At 48.6% G+C, this 26,904-nt stretch overlaps 13 protein-coding genes across 13 annotated transcripts; 9 read left to right on the top strand and 4 right to left on the bottom strand.

The window, feature by feature from the left end:
- Nucleotides 1-120: 120 nt before the first annotated feature.
- Nucleotides 121-834, top strand: MGYG_09128 (hypothetical protein; the record flags this gene model as incomplete). The annotated part of the gene is made up of 3 exons (XM_003171940.1): nt 121-215; nt 350-456; nt 674-834. 3 exons carry the CDS (start codon nt 121-123, stop codon nt 832-834), a joined length of 363 nt encoding a protein of 120 aa, XP_003171988.1.
- Nucleotides 835-1,116: 282 nt separating this feature from the next.
- Nucleotides 1,117-4,633, top strand: MGYG_06531 (IRE protein kinase; the record flags this gene model as incomplete). Its single annotated transcript, XM_003171941.1, has 2 exons — nt 1,117-4,115; nt 4,180-4,633. The coding sequence occupies 2 exons, from the start codon at nt 1,117-1,119 to the stop codon at nt 4,631-4,633; spliced, it is 3,453 nt and encodes a 1,150-aa protein (XP_003171989.1).
- Nucleotides 4,634-4,882: 249 nt separating this feature from the next.
- MGYG_06532 (peptidyl-prolyl cis-trans isomerase cyp15) lies at nt 4,883-6,890 on the bottom strand (the record flags this gene model as incomplete). Its single annotated transcript, XM_003171942.1, has 3 exons — nt 4,883-6,318; nt 6,372-6,749; nt 6,809-6,890. 3 exons carry the CDS (start codon nt 6,888-6,890, stop codon nt 4,883-4,885), a joined length of 1,896 nt encoding a protein of 631 aa, XP_003171990.1.
- Nucleotides 6,891-7,209: 319 nt separating this feature from the next.
- On the top strand, nt 7,210-9,006 carry MGYG_06533 (T-complex protein 1 subunit beta; the record flags this gene model as incomplete). Its single annotated transcript, XM_003171943.1, has 4 exons — nt 7,210-7,245; nt 7,268-7,428; nt 7,501-8,875; nt 8,947-9,006. The coding sequence occupies 4 exons, from the start codon at nt 7,210-7,212 to the stop codon at nt 9,004-9,006; spliced, it is 1,632 nt and encodes a 543-aa protein (XP_003171991.1).
- A 339-nt stretch (nt 9,007-9,345) lies between these two features.
- Nucleotides 9,346-9,996, top strand: MGYG_06534 (hypothetical protein; the record flags this gene model as incomplete). Its single annotated transcript, XM_003171944.1, has 1 exon — nt 9,346-9,996. The coding sequence occupies one exon, from the start codon at nt 9,346-9,348 to the stop codon at nt 9,994-9,996; it is 651 nt and encodes a 216-aa protein (XP_003171992.1).
- A 556-nt stretch (nt 9,997-10,552) lies between these two features.
- Nucleotides 10,553-11,711, top strand: MGYG_06535 (hypothetical protein; the record flags this gene model as incomplete). The annotated part of the gene is made up of 2 exons (XM_003171945.1): nt 10,553-10,852; nt 10,905-11,711. The coding sequence occupies 2 exons, from the start codon at nt 10,553-10,555 to the stop codon at nt 11,709-11,711; spliced, it is 1,107 nt and encodes a 368-aa protein (XP_003171993.1).
- A 411-nt stretch (nt 11,712-12,122) lies between these two features.
- MGYG_06536 (presequence translocated-associated motor subunit pam17) lies at nt 12,123-13,039 on the bottom strand (the record flags this gene model as incomplete). Its single annotated transcript, XM_003171946.1, has 2 exons — nt 12,123-12,296; nt 12,371-13,039. 2 exons carry the CDS (start codon nt 13,037-13,039, stop codon nt 12,123-12,125), a joined length of 843 nt encoding a protein of 280 aa, XP_003171994.1.
- Nucleotides 13,040-13,968: 929 nt separating this feature from the next.
- On the top strand, nt 13,969-16,559 carry MGYG_06537 (C6 zinc finger domain-containing protein; the record flags this gene model as incomplete). Its single annotated transcript, XM_003171947.1, has 4 exons — nt 13,969-14,030; nt 14,207-15,372; nt 15,436-16,415; nt 16,473-16,559. The coding sequence occupies 4 exons, from the start codon at nt 13,969-13,971 to the stop codon at nt 16,557-16,559; spliced, it is 2,295 nt and encodes a 764-aa protein (XP_003171995.1).
- A 428-nt stretch (nt 16,560-16,987) lies between these two features.
- On the top strand, nt 16,988-18,102 carry MGYG_06538 (hypothetical protein; the record flags this gene model as incomplete). The annotated part of the gene is made up of 5 exons (XM_003171948.1): nt 16,988-16,994; nt 17,075-17,211; nt 17,296-17,730; nt 17,799-17,852; nt 17,917-18,102. The coding sequence occupies 5 exons, from the start codon at nt 16,988-16,990 to the stop codon at nt 18,100-18,102; spliced, it is 819 nt and encodes a 272-aa protein (XP_003171996.1).
- Nucleotides 18,103-18,619: 517 nt separating this feature from the next.
- Nucleotides 18,620-21,129, top strand: MGYG_06539 (hypothetical protein; the record flags this gene model as incomplete). Its single annotated transcript, XM_003171949.1, has 4 exons — nt 18,620-18,740; nt 18,815-19,022; nt 19,103-20,642; nt 20,707-21,129. Exons 1-4 carry the CDS (start codon nt 18,674-18,676, stop codon nt 21,127-21,129), a joined length of 2,238 nt encoding a protein of 745 aa, XP_003171997.1. The 5' UTR covers nt 18,620-18,673.
- Nucleotides 21,130-21,433: 304 nt separating this feature from the next.
- Nucleotides 21,434-22,370, bottom strand: MGYG_06540 (dienelactone hydrolase; the record flags this gene model as incomplete). The annotated part of the gene is made up of 4 exons (XM_003171950.1): nt 21,434-21,636; nt 21,698-21,815; nt 21,879-22,213; nt 22,283-22,370. 4 exons carry the CDS (start codon nt 22,368-22,370, stop codon nt 21,434-21,436), a joined length of 744 nt encoding a protein of 247 aa, XP_003171998.1.
- Nucleotides 22,371-23,025: 655 nt separating this feature from the next.
- MGYG_06541 (hypothetical protein) lies at nt 23,026-24,116 on the top strand (the record flags this gene model as incomplete). Its single annotated transcript, XM_003171951.1, has 3 exons — nt 23,026-23,349; nt 23,412-23,506; nt 23,573-24,116. The coding sequence occupies 3 exons, from the start codon at nt 23,026-23,028 to the stop codon at nt 24,114-24,116; spliced, it is 963 nt and encodes a 320-aa protein (XP_003171999.1).
- A 150-nt stretch (nt 24,117-24,266) lies between these two features.
- Nucleotides 24,267-25,917, bottom strand: MGYG_06542 (carboxypeptidase Y; the record flags this gene model as incomplete). The annotated part of the gene is made up of 2 exons (XM_003171952.1): nt 24,267-25,432; nt 25,527-25,917. 2 exons carry the CDS (start codon nt 25,915-25,917, stop codon nt 24,267-24,269), a joined length of 1,557 nt encoding a protein of 518 aa, XP_003172000.1.
- Nucleotides 25,918-26,904: the final 987 nt, after the last annotated feature.

The following is a 26,904-nucleotide window of genomic DNA, read 5'->3' on the forward strand; positions in this document are numbered from 1 at the left end:
CACTCCCAGGAGACTCCCGTCCACCTCCAGCGCCAACGCCGGTAATATATCAACAACGCCTCCAGCATCGAGTACCTCCTGACTCTCTTCTCCGTACGCATTGCGTCCACTGCTTTGCGGATGGGCGGAAAAAGAAATATCCCTGCCCAGAGCCGAAACCTGCGGGCCCATGGCCAGGACCAGCTACGAGATCGCCTAATTGCTCAGATCCTCCTGTACGCGCAAAGCTCTCTCCTCAGGGGTGGGATTCTGTCGTTCTGTACTCCGTACATGTGTAGTCATATGAGACATGTGTAATACTCAATTGCTATCCTTATTCTACAGCTATCTAACCTTAGGGCAGGACCAGGGTTACATCCCAGGGGGTTGAGGGATTAGCTACTAGGAGAGTTAAGGGGCCGCGCCGTCAAGTATGGGGTAGAAAACGGCGGGAGAAGGAGGGAAGAAGCAGAAGAGGTAGATGCAGAAGTATAGAAAGTAAATCCCATGTGGCTAAGGATACACATACAGTTCTAGGACAAAAGTATTTATAGGTGGTTATCCTGCCCCTAACTCTTGTGTATCTAGGTAACTAGGTAGTTGGCACAGGCGGCACCGGCGCAAGTTAGGCGCTAGAAAATTCGAAGGGGAAGAAGAAACAGCCGCCGAACTTACTAACCAACCAAGGCTTCAGGGCTACGGCAAGCCAACCGCCAACCCGTCCGCCCCTTCGACTGTGTGATTCCCTCGCTTTCTCTCGACTTCGCCCGCTCGCTCTACCTCGATACTCTGCATGAAGCAAGGGAGGACGGGAGCACTGCATACCAACTGTCGCCGCGTTTGCTCCCATCCTGATGGCCGCCAGAGCGCCGCTGGATGCTGTCGTATATGTGTCGTCTCCCTCCAGCATCACCACCACCACCACTACCACCACCGCCGCCAGCGTCATCACCGAAGACCACCAGGACCGCGAGGGCCGTCTGATGGTGGTGGCCTAATACTCCGTACTCGAACCCCTTCCTCTCTTTCAATATCACACTCTGTCTCTCCTGGATCCAATCTCTGCTGGCAAGCTCTCCTCGTTGATACCGCCGCAGGCCCGTCCAACGCCTAAATACAAAATACAAAAAAGAGACCATGATCTGGCGGCTTCGAGGGTCTCGCGCATCCTTCCCCGCGAGCCTCGCCATCCTTTTCCCTCTCCTAGCAGCTCAGCAGCAGCTGCTACTCGCTCAGGCCGGCGATGTGCCTCTGGCAGCCTCCTTTCGCGGTGCTGCTCCCGATGCCAGCCTGCGGTTACCCAACGCAGTATCCGATCCCGTCCGTCCGCCCGTGAGGTCTGATGAGAGCGCCCTTGAAACACTGGCTCTGGCGGCCTCTGGCTCCGCCGTTCGAGCACCTCCTGTCCAGATCAGCAGTCGGAACGACCCGACTCCGCAGCTTCAAGCGCGATCTCTACAGGACTGGGAAGTGGAGGACTTTGTCCTATTGGCGACCGTCGATGGCACAATTCACGCAAGAGACCGGAAGACTGGTGCTCCCCGCTGGGCGTTGGAAGTGCCCAGCAGCCCCATGGTAGAGACCGTCTACCACAGAGCAAACCGCTCGCACTCGGCCAAGGATGCCCAGTTTGAAGACGACTTTCTCTGGATTGTCGAACCTAGCCGTGATGGCAATCTATTCATCTACAACAAGGGCCAGAACGGTGGCCTGCAGCGGCTGGGATTGACCGTTAAAATGCTCGTTGACGAGACTCCTTACTCCGGCGTTGACCCTCCCGTTACGTATACCGCCAGGAAAGAGACTACTCTCTATACTGTTGACGCCAGGACCGGCTCAATCCTCCGCATGTTCAGTTCCCGCGGACTCGTGGATCCAGACCAGACCTGCCGGCGGCTCAATGACTTCAAACCGGCCGGAGACGAGTGCAAGTCCGGCGGCAAGCTTACCCTTGGGCGTATCGAGTACACGGTCTCCATCCAGAATACAAACACCGGTCAGCCCATCTGTACGATCAAATATGCCGAATGGACTCCAAACAACCGTGACGTCGACCTCCAGAGCCAATACTTCAAAACTATGGATGAGCGCCACATATACAGCATGCACGACGGAGTCATCTTCGGGTTTGACCACTCCAAGATAGATGGCCGCCGCTACACCCAACGGTTCAGCTCGCCTGTAGCCCGCGTGTTTGACGTTGCTCGTCCCATGTCCTCTGACGAGCCTGACACGCCACTAGCTATCCTTGCGCAGCCTCCGTCCACCAATGACTACGGATCGGCGGGTCTTGATAACAGGGAGTCTCGCGTTTTTATCAATTGCACAGAAACAGGTGGCTGGTACGCCATGTCCGAGCTTACTTACCCGCTCGTCACCGGTCGAGCACGTATAGCAGACTGCTATAATAGAGACTTCTTGTCCCAGGACAGGCCGATCACGGCTCTAGACCTCGCACAACAGAAAGCTGTCCTTGTTGGCGTACACTCTCTCACGGAACCGTCAGCCCATTTTCATCCTAACATTCCTAGCATCTCCGGCCCGCCTGCAGAATCTTCCAATGACACTCCCAGGGATGTATCGAGGGAACCGGAAAAGCTCCCTGCGCCGGCTGGTCCAGGCAGGAACAGCGTAATCATACGCAAGGGCTGGGACAATGCACTGGACATATTTGTCACTCTCGTTCTATTATTCATTGGCACTTTCATTTACTACAATACCCAGAACCTTCAGGAGCTGATGAAGCACCGTCTTGATCTGAAGAATATAATTTCCATACCTGACAGTTCAGTTACAACAAGCTCCAAAGAAATTGAACAGAAACCCACGGATGAACAAACAGAATATCCTTCACTAGTTGTTCATCCACCCCCAGAGAAGGAAGAGCAAAAGGAACCAGACGAACCAGTCGCAGAATCCAAAGCCGAACCTGTGGCAGTGGATCCAAATGCATCCAGTCCACTGTCCTCGGAGTCAAACCAAGAAACACCTTCGGCGGAAGCCCAAACGCCAAATGCGGGTGAACCCGCCGAAGCGGAAGATCCCGCAGCGAAGACTCCACGAAAGAAAGCCCGTCGCGGGAGAAGGGGTGGCCAGGCACACAAGCGTGGCAAAAAGAATACTCAGGACAGTGCCGATCCAGATAATCCTCCCAGCCAGTCTGGAGGATCTCAAGGCGCTAGATTTAATTTGCAGCCCGATCTACAACTAGTTCGCACTCCATCTAACACCGAGGTTATCGATGCTGACGGAGCCATTCGCATTGGGCAGCTGAAAGTATACACTGACAAGGTACTGGGACACGGCAGCCATGGCACAGTGGTCTACAAGGGTAGCTTTGATGGCAGAAACGTTGCCGTTAAACGCTTGCTCGTCGAATTTTATGATATTGCAGCCCACGAAGTAGGCCTGCTCCAAGAAAGTGACGATCACAGCAACGTCATTCGTTACTTTTGCAGAGAGCAAACCGCGGGTTTCCTTTATATTGCCTTGGAGCTTTGCCCAGCATCGCTACAAGACATCGTTGAGCGCCCTCATAACTTCCCAGAGCTCCTTCGGCATGGTTTAGTCTTGCCGGACATCCTCCGCCAGATCACGGCTGGTGTTCGCTATCTCCATTCACTGAAGATTGTTCATCGGGACCTGAAACCCCAAAATATCCTTGTTGCTGCACAAAAGTCTGCACGGGGGTTGAACAATTTGCGCCTTCTCATCTCCGACTTTGGTCTGTGTAAGAAGCTCGAAGACAACCAAAGCTCCTTCAGGGCCACAACAGCGCATGCTGCAGGAACATCTGGCTGGCGTGCCCCTGAACTTCTCGTCGATGAAGACCAGTCTAACGTCAACCCAGCTTCGTGGGCTAACAATGGTACTCTGGACTCCTCTGAACCGGCCGTGGTTGATCCACAGACCAACCGCAGGGCCACAAGAGCTATCGATATTTTCTCTCTTGGCTGCGTGTTCTATTATGTCCTCACTCATGGATGTCATCCATTTGATAAGGATGGCAAATTCATGCGTGAAGCAAACATTGTCAAAGGCCATTACAACCTCGATGAACTCCAACGTCTCGGTAATTACGCCTTTGAAGCAGAGGATTTGATTAGTCGCATGTTATCTGTAGATCCTCGTCTAAGGTAAATCACCCATTCATCCAACAGTAACCCAAACAGGCTCACCCTGCTAACATTCACTACCCAGACCTGACGCCACTTCAGTCCTGATTCACCCTTTTTTCTGGTCTCCAGCCGAACGGCTAAGTTTCCTCTGCGATGTCTCAGACCATTTCGAGTTTGAGCCAAGAGACCCTCCTTCACCAGCTTTGCAATGCCTTGAATCCGTGGCCGAAAATGTCATGTACCCAGACATGGATTTCCTGAAGCTACTACCGAAGGAATTTAAAGACAGTCTCGGCAAGCAACGCAAGTATACTGGCTCAAAGATGCTTGACTTGTTGCGTGCGCTACGGAATAAGCGTAACCATTATAATGACATGTCTGAACACCTCAAGGCCCACATCGGTGGCCTTCCAGATGGGTATTTGAACTTTTGGACAGTGCGTTTCCCGGGATTGCTAATAAACTGCCACTGGGTCATTAGAAGGCTCGGTTTGGTTGACTTAGAGAGATTCAAGCGATACTTCACCCCGCCATGAGAAGTGTAGCTGTAGACTGTTTTTACCTCTCGGGAATTTATTTACGGATTTGACTTGGAATGTACTTGTAGTTGGATTGTGGGTTACTGAATGAATTGATGAAATGTGAATAAAATATATCGCTCGCTAAGTAATGATCTTTGACGAACTCTTTCGTTACTTGAAAAATCTACTTGAAAAATCTACTATATTTTTCGTTTCGGGGTAGGTTGGTATCCCAAGTAATGATGTAATTGTACATGGTAGCGACTAGCTGATGCTAATGCTAACAATCTTTACATCCTCTTCGGGTTTCTCCTTGTGCGTCTTGACGTTCTCAATCTTATGTATCACATCCATGCCTTTCACAGCCCGACCAAAAATGGTATGATTCCCATCTAACCAAGGCGCCTTCTCCGTCGTTATGAAAAACTGGCTTGCATTGGTGTTTGGCCCTGCATTAGCCATGGAAAGTGTATATGGTTTGTCATGTTTGAGAGATGAGAATTCATCTTCGAACTCCCCTCCCCATATGGATTCTCCTCCGGTACCATCCCCAAGTGGGTCGCCAGCTTGGATCATAAATTTGCGAATGACACGGTGGAATATGGTGTTGTTATAATACCCATTCCTTGAATGAGTAACGAAGTTCTCGACCGTCTTTGGAGCAACAGAAGGGAAAAGCCGAAGGTGAATATCTCCGAGAGTGGTGTGTAGGATTGCGGATGTTCCAGTTTCTGCAGGCTTTGCAGCTGCGACCGAGTCGGCACCACCTTTATCATGTATCGGCTTCTCGTTCTGCACGTCTCGAGTTGTTTTTGATATTTCTGTTTCGTTGGTATAAAGATAAAACCGGACTTTGGCAAATCCAGTGGCTATCAAGATCGGGTCACGTTCTTCGGCCTCTTGTAGAAGCGGATTTGAACTAGCGGCCATGGAAACGGTCACAACTCCTTTCTTTTGCGGCTGACCTTGATATATTCCGACATTCAGCGCTCGGAATGGTTCATCTTTTCCAAACACCTTGATAACCCTATTTGTAAATGTATTTATACATTTTACACCCAGTATTGAACCATATAATATGAAATGACCAGACTCATCAAATATCACATTTACTTTGGGTGCAGTGGCAGGATTCCCCAATTCACGTTCGGTGGCCAATCGACGGCCGAATTCGACTTCCTCCAGCTTTTGAAGAGCAGTTCCTGCCTGTTGCATCTCTGTCACTGTTTGAATGGACTCATCGTATGATCGATATAGCTTTCCAGAAGCAAAATCGAAGACTCGGACTTGTCTGTCCGGGAATGAGAACGTTGCAAATTGGTGACCTGATGGAGATATTGAGATTGACGACGGTACCGATTTTGATTTTTTGAATATGAAGAGATCTGTCGATGACTTCAGATCAAACACCTCTTCCGGTTTGTCAAATGGCTCATCTGGACGCCAGTATTCTACCATCCCTTTATTGTCAACAGATATCACGCAATTAAATGCGTTGTTAAAGGCCATAGAAATAACGGGTGCTCTGTGTACTGAGTTCAATTTGTGAAGAGGCGTTGTCTTCTCACATCGGCCATCGAATATTAAAATGGTATTATCCTCTTCGCTGGTCACCGCTAATAAAGGTAGAGACGCGCCTCGCTGGTGTACCCAACATACGCAGCTAGGAATAAAGTCGAGGTTAAGGACTGCTAGGAGGTCTAATTGTCAAGTTAATTCAAAATTCTTGCAAGGTAAGGAGAAGTTACTGTACCAAACGTTATCACATCAAATACTTTCATAGTCTTGTCAGTCCCAATGGTAGCAAAACTTCGTCCATCCGATGTCACGCTGACCCCCTTGATCTCACCCATATGGGCGCGGAACTCCTTCACAAACTCCATACCAACTGCCATTTTCTTCCAGAACTTGACCACGCCATCTATTGAGCTTGTGATGATGAAATCTGTATGTGGTGTCACAGTAACGTAGGCAAGTTGATCACGGTGCATCAACGATTTGGAGTATCGTGGAGATGCTGGCAGGGCCTTGATATAGAGCTTTTCATAAGGGAGTTCTCTCCGCTTTTTCTTCTTCAGCGGGCCAGAAGGAAGAGCCGGGCCGTATTCATCATCAGAGGAAGAGTTATTCTCTAAGAATTATCAGTTATCAGTAATTCTTCCAGGTAGTTACCATAGGTGTGAAACTGACCTTCTTCCCGGTCCTCCTCTTCCACCTGCGAATGCAACCTCACATTGGCTGATTTTTCAGAGCGTCCCACGGTCTCGGACATAGCTTTGGTTTCGTGCAGCACCTCCAGGCTCCCTAAGTGGATTGGCCTTAATTTATCTCCTTTTATATTTTGTCCAAAGCTTCATACACCGAGAACGAGCTGTCGCAGCTTAGAGCCGCAGGAATAGCTCTAACAAAACTCGAATCACGTGATATCCACAACGGACAAGGGCTTATCGCCTGATAACTAAGAAATATATAATATTTAGGAAGCACAAGCAGTTTATAGAAAACCAACCCAGCTCCATTACGCCTTTAAATCTTGCCGGGGACTCTCCTTGCCGTTGAATTAGTGCAGAAATTGTCATCAAGCTGCTACCATGGTATTTGAATCCCCAGCTACCCCCAATACCGCCGTTTGTATGCTAACCCCACCAGGCGAATTCTTTCAACAACCCAACACAGATCTTTGGGGAGGATGTCACTGAGGAAAAGGGCGAAAATGCGCGATTGTCAGCTTTCGTTGGTGCCATTGCCGTTGGAGATCTGGTTAAGAGCACGTTAGGTCCAAAGGGCATGGACAAGATCCTGCAATCTGCGTGAGTTGAAATTTAGGCAGAGAGCTCTTAAGGGGCCGCTGTGAGAATTAAGGGTGCTGATTTATATCATAGTTCAACAGGCGAGATTATGGTGACAAATGACGGAGCTACCATTCTCAAGGCTATTGCACTTGATAACGCGGCTGCCAAAGTTTTAGTCAATATATCCAAAGTCCAGGACGACGTGGTGGGGGATGGAACAACATCAGTCACAGTGCTAGCTGCAGAGCTGCTACGCGAAGCGGAGAAACTTGTCGAGAAGAAAATTCATCCTCAGGTTATTATTGATGGATACCGGATAGCGAGTCGCGCTGCCCTAGAAGCCTTGGAGGCGAGTGCGGTCGACAATAGTGCCGACCCTGTTGCGTTCCGAAAAGATCTCCACGCTATTGCACGAACGACTCTAAGCTCCAAAGTTTTAAGCCAAGATCGAGACCAGTTTGCCAATCTTGCCTGCGATGCGGTGCTGAGATTAAAGGGGTCCACCGACCTCAGCCATATACAGATCATTAAAAAGGCTGGCGGAAAGCTCTCCGACTCGTACCTTGACGAAGGATTCATTTTGGATAAAAGCATTGGAGTCAATCAGCCCAAGAGACTTGAGAAAGCAAAGATACTGGTTGCAAATACCGGCATGGACACTGACAAAGTCAAGATCTTTGGTGCTAGGGTCAAGGTCGACTCGACGGGAAAATTAGCTGAGCTTGAAAAAGCGGAGAAGGAAAAGATGCGGGCAAAAGTTGAGAGAATCAAGGCTCACGGAATTAACTGCTTTGTCAACCGTCAGCTCATTTACAACTGGCCTGAGCAACTCTTCACGGACGCTGGCATTGTTTCTATTGAGCATGCCGACTTTGACGGTATCGAGCGGCTCGCTCTGGTCACCGGAGGTGAAATTGCCTCTACCTTCGATCACCCCGACCAAGTTAAACTCGGTCACTGTGATTTGATCGAGGAGGTGATTATTGGAGAAGATACACTTATTAAATTCTCTGGGGTTGCTGCTGGTCAGGCCTGCACCATCGTTCTCCGTGGAGCTACTGGGCAACTATTAGACGAAGCTGACCGGTCTCTACACGACGCCCTTGCCGTTCTATCTCAGACTGTAAAGGAGCCTAAGGTTACCCTTGGTGGCGGATGTGCTGAAATGGTTATGGCCAAGGCAGTTGAACATGCCGCACAAAACACTACCGGAAAAAAGCAGCTGGCAGTGGACGCATTTGCGCAAGCTTTGAAACAGCTACCCATTATTCTTGCTGACAACGCTGGTCTTGACTCAAGTGATCTTGTCACAAGACTTCGACAAGCCATCAACAAGGGTCTGACCAGCTCCGGTCTAGATCTACTTACCCCTGGCGGAGGTATCGCTAACATGCGCGAATTGGGTGTTGTGGAAAGCTACAAGCTCAAGCATGCCGTTGTCTCATCAGCTTCCGAAGCTGCTGAGGTTAGTTGAAACCCGCTCCTTTGACTTACCTAACACTAGCTTGTTCATTTCTAACTGACATTGCATTTTAGCTACTTCTACGGGTTGACAACATCATCCGCAGTGCTCCTCGCAGGAGAGACCGCCATTAAACAACCATACGAAAGTAAAAGTAAACTTCTCGAATTAAGCATGGTTTCTTTTTAAAAACAACAAAAAAGGAAAATTACTTCCATAGAATACACCTAGCTGTCTAGAATGAATAGGTAGCTGTTAATCCATTAGCAGTTGAAACTAGTTAATGCATGCCTTTAATATCATCAGCTTCGTGATATGTTTGGTTCGTACTCCGTATATCAAGACTAACTATAAAACGTTAAATAACCACCTAGTTATTCCGCTGCGAACTCAATCTTTTCAACCAAATATAAATTTCTCATTTAAGGAACACCAATCGCCAACTGGAGCAGATGAGGAGAGAACCAGAGAGTATGAGCCCTAGTCGCTGCGTAGCATCTAGTATCTTGAAAGCTCTCGCTACCGACGCTCGACCATGGAATCTCACCCGAAGGCTTCAGAGCGCCAACAACCTGGACATGCAGGGGGAACTCAGCGGGACAGCAATTTTCAAACCAGCCTGCAATGAAAGGTCTAGCAGTCAGCCTGACCTTGTCTACGAAGAGCAAGGAGAGATGCCGGACCCGTCAGGCCTTAACTCGACTGGGATGAAATGGTCACGCAAATATATGTGGCGTCTGTCAGACTCCGGGCTGAGCGTCTGGTTCGTCAAGGTCAATATGAAACCCAGCAAAGAGAGCACACAAGACAATCCGACTGGGGACCTACCGGACTATCTTTTCCATCAACTGCACTTTACGGGCGAAGGCGAAGGTGAAGGGGAACAGGGTGGCTTTGACGGATCAGGCCTTGTCCCCCCAGCAGCCTCAGCAGACGTAGGGGAGACGGCTGTTCTTTTTGCCCACGGAAGCCATCTCTGCGTCGAGGACAACTATGTGACTACCTATGCCTTTCGGGTTTCAAAACACTGCATCAGCTATATACATAGCTGGGCAAGCAGCCATGTGGTCGAAGGCCCGAAGAAAAGCCAGCGAATTCTGAATCTGTATACCAGGGGCCTCTGAGCTGCCCGAAAAGCTCCTCGAGTATACCCGTCTACCAGGTTAAAGACCAGGCGAGAGTTTGTTTATTATATTTCCATAACTCAGGGCATTATGAAATCTCAATTGTTAGATACACTCCTGAACTCTTCAATATACCACTGAGCATCCTGTTCGATATCAACCGGAGCAACCCCAGCCTGCACTCCTTCTTTATTTTCTTTTATTTCCCAGCTACTATTTAATTTCAATGAAAAAGGAAGAATATTGAATAGGGTAGCCTCGTTTATATCGTACCTATAAAGAAGAAGAAGAAGAAGAAGAAGAAGAAGAAGAGGCTGGGAGATTCTGTCCCTTTCAGCATGTGTTGGCTGCCCGCCTCCCTTTTTTCTCTGTTTGGCTTGACTTGAGCTTCGCCTTTTCTTCTGCTTCCTCTTTCCCACCACCATCGCCTTCCTTTGGCCTCTTTACCACTCAGTCTTCACAACCAGCCGTGGAAAGATCTCGGATAGCCAGATCTAAGCTCAATATCGCCTTTCTGCTGGCTCAGTGAATGTCTGCTGTACAAAGAGTGGCCGCCATGATGTGGAAACCAAGTCTCTTTGACGACTCGGACGGCGAAGTCACTGCAGTCCACGCCGATGACGAGACTTCGCCTTACCTTCTCGACGACCTGGATGCCTTCGAGTCGTGCCTCAGCAGCATGGGGAGCATGAGGAGCACAAAGGAGAACGCAGTTACGCCACTCACTCCGGTGACCGTCAAGTCGGCCTTCGACCTTAACGAGACCTTGGTCGATGGAGTTGGGTCGGCCGATGATCTCATTCACCATCGTGGGAGCGGAAACAGCTTGAATACTACTGATTCTGATGATGATGAAGTATGTGACATCTTCAGCACTAACCTTACCCCCCGGTATTAACAGTGTGCAGTTCTTCACTTCGAGCTCCTCCCCTCCCACACCCGCGAAAGCTCTGCCCTGGGACGGTTATATTTCTTGGACCGATACAATGGCCAATACTGATTTCAGCAAACTAGAAGGAAGGGCCTCGGGATTCGGATCCAGTGTAGAACTTGTGGCTCATGGCTTGGTTTACACCCCCCGGTTCGATGATAAAGATGCCTATCGAACTGTCTTACTCACTAAGCTCCCCTTAGATGTGGATATGAGGACCTTGCTCTCGGCCATCCGAGGAGGAGCTGTGTTTTCAGCCCACATCATGAACATGGAGGAGTTTGCGGGCTATCACATGGGAGTTGTGACTTTTGTTCGGGGCAAAGCCGCTTCTGCCTATGTCAACTTTGCGATCAACCATGGCGTTTACTTCAATGATGCCAGGGTCAACGTCTGCCTCTCCAAGACTCCAACATACCCAATCCCCAAGGCTATGCAGAACAACATCGTAAACCAGCTTTTTTCTCGTTGCTTGGTCATTCAAGGAGATCGGGACCCTAATCGCTACAGCTACATAGCGAAGAACCTAAAGAACAAAATACGGCTTGATTTTGAGATGGGAGACAGGATGACTGAGAATGCTGAAGAAACAGAGATTAATATCCGATTTAGCTCGATCCGGGCTGCAGATAATGCGTACGGGATTCTCCGATCACTCTTGAGGGAATGTACAGTTAGCTTTGCTCTGGATCCGTGTGCTCAACCTCTTCCTGGCGCCGAGGTGGACGAAGAGTCGGAGGATAAATGTACTATCGAATTGGCCTGTGCCGATCCTTGGATGTGATGAGGGAGAGATGACAAAAACAGTTTCATTTTCAGGAGCAATAATAATGGATGGCGGTGCATGAGAAAGGGTGTTTTTAACACAACTACGCAGAATGGGTATTACAATCAGTGAAATAGACAATTATCGAGCCGCTTTTCTTCTAGGAAACAGGATCAGACACCATCTAGTTTGTTAAAAAAAAAATGGAATTATTCTGGTAGAATATGTGCGGAACAAGGGGTTGATTGGTATGCAGAGGTTATACAGATTGTGTCAGCCCTCCCTATAACGCGGATGGACAAGGGGGATGCGCAGAAGCCCAAATACATTTACGAAGGTAAAGGTAAAATAAAAAAAAGAGGGATGAGGGAAATATTAGGTCAGATCATAATGATTGACTGCATAAACCAAATATAACAGCCCAGTAACCTAGACAAATCTTCGCTTTTTCCGGTTATACGCCCGTTGGTCTTTAAGCCACTGTCGGTATCCCTGGACACTGCCAATTTTTTCTCCATAGTAGTCTGGCACAGGATTAGCAAACGAATTGGCTGAGGGGTCAACGCGAAAGCGCTTTATCCTGTTATAGAACTCTTTCTCTTTCTATTATATTGATTAGTCAACCCAGAAAAGATATGTCTTCGCATAAGGAGGAGTGATCTGGATGAGTGACTTACAATAGCAACCGCGCTCTTATACTTCCGGTAAACCAGTCCCCAGAGGCCATTGCCTAAGAATGGACCTGCCAGCCAGCCCAATGCGCCTGAGGCAGCAGTAGCCAGGCCAAGAACGATCAATGGATCAAAGCCCATAATCTGTGCGCCTAAATTCTCTAGGTTTTGAGTAGCTAGGATCTGGCCACCGGCAGCGGTGGTTGTGAACGCAGCGAGAACAGAAGATATAAGGGAATATTTCCGGCGGGAGGCACGGAGCTGGAAAAAGGTATTCCAGTCAAGTTTCACGGGGGTATCCACAGTATTGGTGTGGTGGTTGCCGGATGACGCAGTTTGAGTGGAGGTAGATGTATTTCGCCGTAGCCCGGGGCATGACTGTGAACGCCGGATAGCTGATAGGAGGGTAGAATTGTTGGTGGAAGATTGGTTATAAGTTGCTCTGCATGTGTTTGAGGACAAAGAAGCTGGACGCGCTGGCGACTTGTATGTTGTAGCGCAGCTTGAAGCTCGTATGGGCTGTTGCTTGAGCGGTGATGGTCTTAGTGCTGACCGGCGGCATGGCTGATGCTGGTATCCTGCCACTGATATTGGAGAGTTGGCGCCGATGGCTAAGGGTGACCAAGCATTGGAGAGCCTGCCACCGAGGACTGCCGTGCGGATTGGCGGATTCATGGCTGCGAAGAAGGCTCCAGTTGGTGGTGGTGGTGATGAAGTTAATGCTCGCGAAAATTGACGTTCATTTTGTCTAGAAGAAGCATATCGTCTTGCCAAGATATGCTGACATAAACGAATACAAATGTCACATGGTCAATGGTCCAGTGACTGAAGAGTGGTTACTAAGCAGCGGCCATTTCTATTAAGAACACCTGCAAGTATAACCAGCTGCTCGCCAAGAGACCAGATATCTAGTGGTTGTATACCTAGGGGGTGACAGGCGTACAGCCACCCGTAATATCCAGGCCAAAGTTATAACCAACCTTAACCTCGCCGTTCTGCTCTATTGGAAATTGATGACTAATAGGCTCCCTCGAATTATCACGTGATATAAAAAGCAAGTGGACTAGAAACAGCGAAGAGGAAGACTGAAATCGGATACGAAGAAATCCAAGTCATCGATTGATTTCAGCCTGCGTGCCTTGGACAATTAAAGACCCTTCGATGCACAACTAATGTGGCTGTCATCTTACCGAATATCAAGTTATTGCTTTTGTATGCGCTGATAGAAGGCATCTCTGTTACCTCAGCCTCTGATTTACTTTCTGCCGCCGGAAACCCCTCCTACTAGGTCGTCCAGGGTCTGGGCTGTACAAGAAGCTGGAGAATATATCAGCCCTTGGGTTACTTGAAGGTCCTCATTGCGATCGTGATTTTTGTTATTATAGATACCCTTGCTTGAATACCCTTATTTATTAACTTGTGTCGAGCCGGGCAATGATGCGCCTAGGACTGTGCCCTTCTCCTTATCCTGGGCGGGTGGGCGAGCTTCCTTGAGATCGATAATATAGCGACAAAGACAAGAAGGAAATCAACATTCAAACCGAAATATCTGTATCAACTATATAGATTGAGTAATACGGCCTAGAAAAATAAACACAAAGAAAATGCCTCGCCCGAAGAGGCCAGGTGCGCCAGAGCCAAAGAGAAGAAGTAGAAAAGGTTGTTGGTATGTTACTCACACTATCCTCCGAGCTATATTTTGAACTCGAGACACAAATTAACTATCTAAATAATAGGCCATGCAAAGCTCGAAAGGTAAAGTGGTACGTGCGGACTTGTCATAACTCTCTGCTGCATTCAGAAACTACTTGTAATATAGAAAGCTGATGATATACGATGAAGTGGTGAAGAAAAGCCGTCTTGCATTAATTGCAAGAGGCAAGGAGACAAGTGTGATTATAGCATCCGGCTAAACTGGGACGGCCGGTCAAGGAAGCGATCCACCACGGAGAATACGGGGCTCAACAGCGAGTCAATGCTATCGCCATTGTCACCACCCACTCCGAACTCTACAAGAGATCGAGCAAGCGGCTCCCCAGCCCCCTCCTTAAAGCATGTATTGATGCCTATACAGCAATATCAAGGACCGCACCTCGATATTAAACGAAACCCAGATCATAGCGATGGTCTTCCAGAACCATTTGGTAGCCCGCTAATATCAGTCGATGATGGCCAGTCACTATCAGGACTAAATGTCTGTCCACCCAGAACATCGGTAGACTCAGCGTGGTTGCCGTACACGCCAAACTCCAGTTCATATGCCTCCCCAGGGCAGTCAGCCTCCCCGTCACATTATCAAAAGGCTATCTCGAAAGATAATAGCCAAGTGACTTCACCCAACTCCTTTACCCGTGTCCAGCATGTTGACCCTCGACGTTTATCAGCCACAGCTCATAATAGCTATATACCAATCATTAACACTACGGATATATTTCTTGCTCCTGGGCTGGCCGTTAGAGAACCTCCAGCGTCATGTATAACTGAGGAGGGATCACTGCAGTTTCCACTAGTCTCAACGACCGATGGTGTAAACACACCCGTGGACATGCATCGTGTTTCAGTCAACTCACTGCTATCTCACACTACCGCTTCTGGATCGGGCCCAGGTGACGCAAGGAACTATGGACTAGACTGTGGTCAACCCGACCTGGACGTGCATCAAGATGCCGAACTCTTAGCTAGCTTGCGTGATACGTCCCTAGGGGTTATGAACAACCTCAAAACCATCTCCTATCAAGCAACTTCTAGCAGCACAGCCACCCCATCCTCATCGCAAGAGGATGTATCCGCCGGCGTTCATCGAAGCGTGACTACGGCGTTCTCTAAAGGAGGCTATTACGCCAAACCTGTTCCGATACATGTATCACACTTGTTATCCCCACTGCCATCTACCTTACTTGAAAACCCAATAAACATGCTGTATTTCCATCATTTCATAAATCATACAGCGAAAATTTTAGTACCTCATGATTGCCATTTAAACCCTTTCGCCACGGTGTTACCCGCAAGTATGTTCAGTTCCTTTCCTACCATTATCCCTGACAACGAGCAGCACTAATATGCATACGCAGTGGCAATTGAAGAGGATAATATCCTAAGCCTGTTATTAGCATATTCAGCAAGCCATAGATCACGACTCCTAGGCCATGCGGAACCATACACACGAATAGCGCGATGGACTAGCGGTGTATTTCCGTCCCTCCGCCATGCTCTTGGTGACCCTGGCAGGAGGACCTCCGCTGCCACGTTGGCGACGGCGATCATGCTTGTCTCTCTGAAAGTTATTTCACCTAGTACATTCGAGGTCCCAATCCGATGGGAGAGCCATTTGAAGACAGCTCGTGAGATCTTTTTAACACGTCAAAAATCCGATCCTGAACATTTCACTGGGCAGGTTAACTCCTTCTTGCATCGCTGGCTTGTGTATCTTGATCTCTTCGGTAGCCTTTCATCTAGACACGCAGAGCCTCCGTTGTTTAATGGCACGTATTGGGCCCTTGATACTGCAACGGAAGGAGATCCAACTTTATATTGCGACAAGGAGTTCGAAGTAGACTGCTTTTCTGGATTTACTCCGCGATGTTGTTCATTACTATCGCGGCTCAGTACACTGACGCACCAATGTGACAACGTACGAGTGGACCCAGCCGGACGACTCTTTACTAGCTGGAATCCGCCTGCGTCTGTGCTAGCAAGCGCAAAGCAGCTACTCCAAGACATGGAGGAAGCAGGTCCTGACCGTACGTCGACACTCAAGACACACCATCGGAAGCCGGTTGAGCCTAGTATGGCTGCAATGGACGAGGCGTATCGGCTTGCTGGGATGATCCACCTACATCGAAGAGTACTGGGACGCGAATCCTCGGATCCTATTGTCAAGCATTTGGTGGACGCGCTCTTTGACTCGCTCGATCAAGTTTCTCGTGGTGGGCAGGAAGAAGTGTGTGTATTGTTCCCACTATTTACTGCCGGATGCGAGAGCCAGGATGCGAACCAGCGACAACAAGTGAGTGAGCGTGTCCAGGGCTTTGAGAGTGTCGGCATGAAACAGGTGAGTTCCAGCTCTCTCTCACTCTCAGTAATGTACGCGTCTAATTTGTCTTTGTAGATACGGGGAGCAAGAAAGCTCATGCAAAAGTCCTGGCGGGAAGGCCTGCCATGGAATGTCCTTGCCGACGGTGAGTTCCTAGCATGATAACTAGTCGCCCATGTAACATAAGCTGTACATATATTTTAATTTACTTGTTTTTATTCATTTCATCAGATATCTGTTTATTGGATATACGAAGCTGCACCTAGCCGCCGGCGCGCGTTTCGTATAGAGGCTTCCGTCCCGGCCGCGCGCTATTATTAGATCCATGGCGGCAGCAGCAGCGCATCTCGCGTCTTCTCGCCCCGCCAGCCGCGCTAAATAAAGGCTTCTCCGGCTTCTTCATCCCATCAACTACATCATTTTTCCATCTTTCTTGGGCTCTCTTACCGACGCTAGCCTTCATCCTCTTCTTCGGCACCCAATAGCGCCTGCTTACACACCTTATCTTTGTCTCTATTTTCTTCATAGATCCTTTGCTTATCTTGTTTTACTTTGCTACTTTGCAGAGCCGCTTGTTGAGCGCTGTCAACATGGAATGTAAGAGCTCTTTCTCTCACTTTCTTGCTGTTGAAAGAATTATATGAACTGACAGCCTTTACCCTATTCCGTAAACATAGTGTCGCCCGATGTGAAAGCTTCTTATACTACCATAATTGATTCTATTCTGGCTAGTAGTGATCTCACAACCATATCAGAAAAGCGCATCCGCAGGGGCTTGCAGGAAACTACTGGCCATGACCTAACACCTTATAAGGTTTGTAGCTACCCCAGGTTTCAGGGCCACCTATCTTGCTCTGTGTTATTGTGAGCTAGTGAGCTGGTACTGATAGCTACATAGGCTACGCTCAAGGAGCTGATCATGGAGCGTTTCGACATGTTTGCCGAGCAATCCAACGCCATTGCAGCTGAATCGCAGCCCGTCACCTCCTCCGTACCCGTCGCTAATGGTAACTCTTTGCCATCACCGACGCAGAAGCGCAGCGCAGACCCGGAAGGCATGCCGGATATAACAGACTCCTCACCACCTCCCGTGAAGAAGCGGAAAGACGATGTGGTGGATTCAGACGCCGCATTTGCAGCGAAACTACAGGCTGAAGAGAATCTACGGGCTCGGACAACGCGTGGCGCCAACTCAAGGAAGACTGGAGTGGTCAAGAAGAAACGAAAGAACACCACCAAGACCGCGAAGAAGGTGAAAGCATCTGATGATTCAGACGTTGATGGGTCTGGTGCCGATAATAAGAAGGAAGTGAATCGCACAGGCGGATTTCATGTATGCAGCCTCGTACAACGTCTTCCACCTCATGCGTGTAGGGGATTTATTGACATATTTGTTTACAGAAACCATTGGCACTTTCACCTGCGCTATCCGCGTTGCTTGGTGGCGAAGTTACTGTAAGCGCTTATATCTCTTTGCGTGCTACCGTTTGCCAGCTCCGTCACTAACTTGACTACACAGCTTTCGAGACCTCAGACGGTGAAAAAGGTCTGGGAGTACATCCGCGAACATGAGCTCCAGGACCCGAACGACCGTCGCCAGATTCGATGCGACGACCTCATGCGCCCTGTTTTCAAACAGGATCGTATCCACATGTTTACCATGACCAAGGTTCTCAATCAAAACCTCTACGATCCGGAGGAGTGATTGCTTGTTCTAACCATTTACGATAACAACGACCCTGTACTCTGCCCTCGTTCCTCCTCTTCTCCTTTGTTATTGTTCGCATGAGAAGTCTAGCGATGACCTACCCCAATGCTGCGAAATCGGCGTTTCTTGTCTTGTCTTCTCCTCATTTTCCTGCTATCTATCTTGCCATCTATTTTCACTGGGCGTCAGCGGTGCATTTTTATAGGAGATATCTTTGTATCTAGCTTGGAGTTTGCGGCAGCCTCAATGAAACAGAACATCTTCCTCCTCGTCTCCGGCCTTCCTTCTCTCCCGCCATATCCATCATCTATCGTCTTCGCCATCATTGTCACCGTACCGTCGCTGTCCGTGTTGTTTGTTTTATATGCTGCGAGTCGACGTCGACCTGGACTGTGCCGCGCTAGTCCCGATGTGGAATGGCCCACACAACGTTCGTTCACACCTTTTTTTTTCTTCCACATAAAAATATTTGATTTCTTCCTCCACCACGAACTTCGAACCTCGCTGTCGCCTCTGCTTTGCCTGTCAACTTGTCTTGTCGCCGCTCGCGAGACACCAGACTGCCACAATGTCGACGTTTGATACCCTGACCGAACAGGACCTGCAGCAGGATGAGGTCGAGATCGATTTCTCAGGCATGCCCGCACACGTCCCGCTCCAAAGACCCTAGTTGATGAAATTAAACTAACAACAACTGGCGTTTGTGCAGATTTAAAGGCCGAATTCGAAGTCCGTCTGGAAGAAGGACTGGACACATTCGTTGTTTTCGATGGGCTCCCAATCGTCTCTGAAGATAACAAGGCGAAGTTGATTAAATTTTTGTTAAAGAAAATAAAGAAGGATGGCCCCTCTTCGAGCAGTATCGACCCGAACCGCCAGATTTTTCTACCCATGAATGAGAGTGGGATGTCCGAAGGGTAAGGCTCCGTCTATAAGCTAAATAAGGGGAAGCCTGTATGGTACATAACTAACTGGGTTATCTCTTTCTCGCATGCAGTTTCGCCTTTGTTGAATATGACACTCCCGAAGAAGCCTTTGCTGCTATAAAGAGCCTTCATGGAACGCCCCTGGATAAGAAACATACCCTGGCAGTCAACAAGCTTACTGATATAGACAGATATGGACGTGAGGGCCGGATAGATGACGAATACAAACCTCCCAAGATCGAACCATTCCAGGAAAAGGAGCACCTTCGATCATGGCTAGGCGACCCCAACGCCCGCGACCAGTTCGCAATGTACCGCGGTGACAAAGTCGGCGTTTTTTGGAATATGAAGAAGGATCCTCCAGAGAATATTGTTGACCGAGATCATTGGACTCAACTCTTCGTTCAGTGGTCTCCCATGGGTACATACCTTGCTTCCGTCCATCCACAAGGTATCCAGCTCTGGGGCGGACCCCAATTCAGCAAACAGAAACAGTTTCCTCACCCTTTCGTCCAACTTGTGGAGTTCTCGCCCCAGGAAAACTACCTTACGACGTGGTCTAGTCGCCCGATACAAATTGAGGGAGCGCCTGGAGTGTTATCATATGATGAAGATGGCAAGAATATAATCGTTTGGGATATCACCACTGGGAAGCCCCTCCGATCCTTCGTCAGCCATGACCTTTCTGCCCCAGCTGGCACTGACGGCGACGCTGCTCCCCAAAAGAAGAAAGTACAGTGGCCTGCATTTAAATGGTCGGCGGATGAGAAATACGTTGCCCGTATGCTTCAGCACCAATCCATCTCCGTCTATGAGCTGCCTCGCATGAACCTCCTTGACAAGACCGTGATCAAGGTTGAGGGTGTCATGGATTTCGAATGGTCTCCTGCCACCGTACAAAGAGAAGGTGTCAAACGCTACGAGCAGCTGCTCAGCTTCTGGACTCCTGAAATTGGAAGTAATCCTGCCAAGGTCGGTTTGATGAGCATACCCTCAAAGGAGATTGTCCGTACACGAAACCTTTTCAACGTCTCCGATGTGAAGCTGCACTGGCAATCCCAGGGTGCCTATGTTTGTGTCAAGGTTGACAGGCACTCCAAATCCAAGAAATCCATGGCTACGAATTTGGAGATCTTCCGAGTGAAAGAAAAGGGTGTACCCGTTGAGGTCGTCGACTCGCTAAAGGATACCGTCATAAATTTCGCTTGGGAACCCAAAGGTGATCGATTCGTCCTCATCACAACTGGCGAGGCCCCCACAGGCTCTGCCGTTGCTCCAAAGACTGCCGTCTCTTTCTTCTGTCCCGAGAAGGTCAAGGGTGGAGCTATTGGTAACTTTAAACTCATCCGCACCATTGAGAAGAAAACAAGCAATGGAATATACTGGTCTCCCAAGGGCCGCTTTGTTGTTGTTGCTACCGTCCATTCGCAGCAGAACTTTGACCTTGATTTCTGGGATTTGGACTTTGAAGGTGAAAAGCCAGAGAGCGAGAAGGACCTTTCAGCCAATCTGCAGCTTATGAAGACGATTGACCACTTCGGTGTGACCGATGTTGATTGGGACCCAACCGGTCGATTTGTCATCTCCAGCGCCTCCGCCTGGACTCACTCGGTATGGATACACTGACAATAATCTCATCTTGCTTCTGTAAACACCATAACTAACCCATAAACAGCTTGAGAACGGCTATAATGTCCACACATTCTCCGGCACAACACTGGCCGAACACCCCACCGAGAAGTTCAAGCAGCTTCTCTGGCGTCCACGGCCCCCAACCTTACTTTCAAAAGAAGAGCAAAAACAAGTCCGCAAGAACCTCCGCGAGTACTCCCGCGAGTTTGACGAAGAAGACAAGTACGCTGTCGATATTGCCAACACCGCGATAGTAGAGATGAGAAAGAGAGTCCTCAGCGAATGGACTGCCTGGCTCAGAAAGGAGAAGCAAATGATTCTTGAGGAGAGAGAAGATCTCGGCCTGTCTCCCAACTCAGACGATGATATTGTTGCTCAGCCAAGTATCACTGCTGCCGAGGGCGATACAGTGGTAGAAGAGATTGTTGAGGAGATCATCGAAGAGACTGAAGAGATCATTACTTAATTGCGTGCATTTGCTTTGTTATTGTTTTCTGTTGATTTTGATTTTCACTTTTTTTTTTCTTCTCATTTCGACACTAATCCTTTTCTATCATATCATGTCATGTCATGTCTTTTTGTACGGTTACGTCGAAATGAGAGGCGCAGGAAGGACAGAAAAGGGCGGAATACCTTCGAAGGTTTCTGATACATTTGTTTATTCGACCAGACACATCTATGGTTGCAATGAATTATCATAGAGATTTCATCCCTTTCTTTTGTCTACTTCCTTGTCTCATTAAGTCATGACATGCCTATTCAATGGCCTATCATAGGTATTGACCAAACCAAGCCAACGCCTGAGCCAGCGCTTGCTCCTTTGCAAACATGATATCCGGCTTAGAGAGGTCACCACGGACGGCAAATCCATGGGATACTCCCCCATAGAGCGTGATCTGGTATGGCTTGCCTCCCTTTGCTAGAATCTCTTCAGATTCATGGCGCAATTCGGTTGTTAGGATATCGTCAATTTCTATGCAGGCGATTAACTGTCAGAGGGAAGCGTTCATATACCGAGGAAACGAAATACATACCCGCTGCGGCGATGGATAGTGGCCCTTCGATAGCAGATAACTCTTCCTTCGAGATAAAAGACGGGTGTGCGGTAAACCCAACATTCATCTTCCCGCCGTTCAAAAATCGGCATACATACTACACAAACCCGTCAGAGATCGTTATACTCAAAGTCAAGCTCATCGACCATTTCATCTATACCTTGCCACCAAAGCAGTATCCCACACCCCCGATTTTCTCAATACCATGTTCATCGCGCAACAGCTTAACGGTAGACTCGATGACTGGGTCCACGACACTAGTATTATGCTTTGCCAGCCACGCATGGAGATCAAATCCAGAACCTGGCTTGAATGCGTCGGGCGTGAGACAGTCACCATGGAACAAGTCTGGAATCACCGTAAGGTAGCCCTGGGATGCCATATAGTCCGCCAGAAGCTGGCTGTTGATGCGAATGCCCATCACATCTGAGAGGATGACGATCGCCTTGCCAGCCTTCTTATTACATTCCTTGGGACAAGCAAAGTAGATATCAACTATGATTTAGTTAGTCATATTCGTTCTAAGAAGTAATCAAGAGGGTATAGCATGGCCGAGGTGCTCACGGTCCCCCATCTTCCGTATCTCTCCTGTAGCGGTGCCTTCATGGATGAAGCCCCTGATACAGCACTCTGCTGGTGGGTTAGAAGCCATTTTGAACAGCTAGAACCGTCGATAGTGATGAATTTCAAATATCAGGGCGGATTGCAGAGACTTCAATTCCTATCTTAAGTTTGTATAACAACTAGTTACCTAGGTGCGTTGTTAGCTAGTTAAAACAAGTAGCTCTTTTTCCGTGACGGACGAAAAACGCAGGAGTTATAGGCAGTTGGTTATCACCCTCCCCACCAAGCTCCAGGCCGCCAACGACACGTACAGCCTATAAGAGCTGACGGCACAGCATAGCCAGCCTTGAACACGAGCTGAGGGGCATTCCTTCACCTCTTTTAACTCCTGTGGTGGACAAGGAATCCAAAGTTGTCCCGGCTCGGCAACTTTTCTGGTCACATAAAACTGCCTAGTCGTGCTATCCACGCGCAGCAGGCTGACAGCCCACTGCGAAATGTCTCCGAGATATGAAATACAAAGCTCACGGCTATCGGTAGCTATGGAGCAACTTGGAAGTCCGCTACGGCGACATTTCATACATAGCTCGTTGTTGCACCCGCATTATGCAGCATACGGGGGGCTGGTATAAAAGGAGATACCATTCCTGCTAACAGCAGCCATCATGACTTAAAAGTTGAACCTCATTGACTATATTGATCTTCAATATTGATCGAAATCAATCTATCCGACTCAATATACAATGAGTTTCCCAGCCAAATACCTGGTGACAGGAGCATCGAGCGGCCTCGGGGGATCCGTCCTGGCTACGCTGTATCAAAATATCCCAGACCCTTCACAGATAGCAGCAGCATCCTCCAGATTTGAAACAGGTGAAAAGCTCCAGCAGGCTTACCCCGGGATCCAATTTAGACATCTTGACTACAATGATTCAAAGTCACTTGTCGAGGCGTTGCAGGGTGTCGAACGCTTCTTCTTCGTCTCCAGCCCTGACGTGAACACCGAGAAAAGAAACAAACAGCATGAACAAGTAGTTAAGGCTTCTATAGAGGCAAAAGTTGGCCATGTGAGTCATTCATTGTCCTGGAAAATCCTCCTTCCTTCAACTAATGGGGGTTACTATGCTAGGTGTATTACTCTAGCCTTGCCTTTGGCGGGTATGGTTTAGAGTCTAAGGCTTCCGTCCAGCAAGCTCACTTGGTGACAGAGAAGCTCTTAGAAAAGTGTGTCTTCTCTCCCCTCCCAACGCCAGCCGGTGGAATGGAGTACTAACTCGTGAAAATAACTAGTTCTGGGCTATTTTATACCTCTGTCCGTGAAGGGGTGTATATCGATGCCTTCCCTGTCTTTGTCTTCTGGTATCCAAACACAACTACCATATACCTATCTGGCGATGGTCCTGTTGCCTTTGCTGCTCGAGAAGAACTGGGTGAAGCAACTGCTCAGCTAATGTTACGGGATCCCGGGAGCTTGACCTTGGAGAATAACATTGCTCTACTCACTGGCTCTCGAACTTACCGGCTTAAGGACGTCATTGACGCCATATCTGACGCTACTGGTAAACGACTGGAAATCAAGCATGTGTCAAAGGAGGAATTTCCTCGCATAATGGCTGTGGAAGATGCCAGAGATGGAAGAGGGGGAAAATCGGAAGCTTTCTTCACAAGTTGGCAGAGCCTGGTAGAGTCAATGGAAAAAGGGGATGCTGCAACAGTGGACCCTTTAATGGGTGAGTTACTGGGTAGGGAGCCGCTAGACGCTCTGGAGTATGTGAAGAAACTGGTGAAGGATGGAGCTAATAAGGGAGGATATATATGGCATCAGAATTATTAAATGACGAGTGAGAAAATCTTAGATTTATTTTTATCAATGTCCAAGAAGCAAACAATAGGCCCTAAGTACTAAGTTGTGTTGTGTGCCCAAAGAAGGAATTCAGCTCAGTCTCGTGGGTATGCAAGACTATCAGTGGTGAACACCGGGGATCTATGAAGTCCACTCTTTCTTGATCCAGCGGATGAAGAAGTCCAAGGAATTCTCAGGCTGGTCATATGGAACCAGGTGGCCAGCACCGTAAACGCGGAGGAAAGCAAGACCTTTATGGTGCTTGACCTCCCCAAATGCTTTTCCTGTAACGCTATGGTTGACCTTCTCGAGTTTCTGGTGCTTGAATCCAAGGTGACCCTTCCACATGAGAGCGTCGGTCCAGGCCATGCAGCCGAGCCAGTTGCAGATATAGTCAGCATCACCGGCGTAGATGAGAACCGGGATTTTGTCCAAAATCCCAGGCATCAGGTGGTGGTAAGGCTGGTTGAAGTCTCCATTGGCCCAAAAGCGGCGGCTGACTGTTCCGCTGCAACCTCGGTAATATGGGACTTGATCGCTGACGCCGAGAGCCTCCGTAACCTCATCTTGGTCGAGGTACTTTTCGATCCAGTCAAGGATGGCGTAGCATTCACTACTGCCTTCTTCACAGGGATTACGTAGATCGTAGATATTGACTCCAGCATTTGAGACTGGTTTGACTAAAGCATCCTCGCAAAACACAGAGCCATCGGAACAGAGAGCACGGTTCTGGGGATTTTTGTAGCAAGCCCTGGTTTGTCTTTGGCATTTAGGAACAGCGGACTGCATTTTGTTGCAGGTGGCCTGATCCACGACAGCTGGATAGCCTCCCTTTCCGCAGGCCATTGGTATGTAGAATGGGTGCTGGGTGGCTGGGTCGACGATGCCGTTTCCAATAAGGAGAGATTTTAAATTGATGTTGGATTTTTGCTTGAGGATGTCAGATGCAAACACTGGGATGTAGTGACCAGCGTAAGACTCTCCGGCGATATGGAAGTCCTGCTTGCCGTATTGAGGGTATTGCTGAAAGAACATGGACAAAAAAGCGAAGACATCCTTCGAAGCTGCGCGAGTACCGATAGGAATTTCTTTACCATATGAAAACCCAACACCCACAGGCTGGTCTAAGAAAATAATAGAAGCGTTGTTGGTCCATGAGTGATCATTGCGGACGACTTTCAGGTCCTTGTTGAGTCTAGCTGGTCCCAACTCCATGAATAAGCCAGTCATGGAAGAGCATCCTGGGCCACCGTTCAGCCAAAGTACAACGGGGTCGTTTTTCGGATCATTTCGAGATTCAAAGAACCCTGGACATAAAACGTGTTAGCAGTTATTTCCCTTAACCGGCAATGATATAAAAGGGATAGATATAAACGGCGGTAAATATGCATGGGCACGCACAAAAGAAAAGATGCTGGCCGTCCTTGTTGTTGTCAAGGTAACCGCTTAATTGCTTAACGTCATCGACACCCAGCGTGCTTGGGTCCACGGTCTTGGATCTCATCTCATACTCTCCGATATCAGAAGGCTCCTCTCCTTTACCACCTATCCAACTAACTTTAACATCACTTCCGCGAATGAAATTGTCCCACGTCTCATCAGGCTTTCTTTTCCGTTCCATGCGAGTGCCGGATGGATGGTATATCTTATCTCTTGGTACAGCCGATCTGGTATCTTCCAAAGAGTTCTTGTACCTGTCACTCAGCATATCCCCAGCCAAAGGGCGTGGTCCATGGGTAGCCGCCAAAACATTGCCAGCTCCTACAATGAGCAATGAGAGAAGCCCCTTCATAATTGGGTGCATCAGCGCAGTGACTAAAAGCTGATGGGGTAGAAGAGATGGTGATATGGTAGAGTAGTTGTCACTTTCTGTGGACGGCACGGATGGCTCTCCGACTGCTGGCCAGGAGAGAACGGGATATTTCTATATCCTTGGACTGGGATGACCTTGACGACCTTGTGGGCGACTTAGCGATGTTATATCCACAGGGCCAGGAGTTGAAGTCATGTCACAATGGAGTCGGGCTCCAGCACAAATGGAGAGAAACATCCGGCCCTGGCACCTTGTTGAGCTCATTAGGGTACAAGAGGGCAAATAAAACCTCTGGCCGTAAGGTTGGAGATAGCTAAGGGTCCCACATGGGTGTCTTCGTCCTCCCTGTGCACAGAATAGAAAGAAAATCATTCCATTATGGCCCAATTCCAGCGTAGATACTCGCATACCTATGCCTTGAGAGTATTTGTCTGAGGTGAAGCAATCCTTGGATGCCTCTGGGTATCGGGAACTTGAAACCGGCGAACATTACTTCAACTCCAGCATCTGACGGGCACGGCTGTCGGTAATTGTATGTATCTGAGAGCCCCAGTGGAATTAAAAAGAAGTGATGGATAACTGGTTAATATGCATGCAGCACGACGTGTATTTCACCATCGTCTATCTTTTCGGTCCTTTTTTTGGTCAAGCCTCGCTCGCTCCCAGGCCCGCAAAGGCGTTCGTTAAATAACTAGCTAGTTAAATGTTTAGTTAGTTAACTAGTTTAGCTAGGGTATAAACAATGCTTTTCACAAGGTACTCCGTACTCTGAGTACCTAGTTAGTCACTTGGTTATATATGCGCGTCGTTCTCGATGACACCGTCTCAAATACTGTCAAAATTTGCTTTATCACCACGTTAGTTATAGTTAAGGGTTGTCACCGTTCCCGCCTGGCTAACCAACGACGCCAGCAGGTAGTATCGCTTTGGCTACGGCTAACCTGGATAAAACTAGCGACTGTAGCC

Source organism: Nannizzia gypsea, genomic scaffold, assembly GCF_000150975.2.
Source record: "Nannizzia gypsea CBS 118893 supercont1.5 genomic scaffold, whole genome shotgun sequence".
Classification (NCBI taxonomy): Eukaryota; Fungi; Ascomycota; class Eurotiomycetes; order Onygenales; family Arthrodermataceae; genus Nannizzia; species Nannizzia gypsea.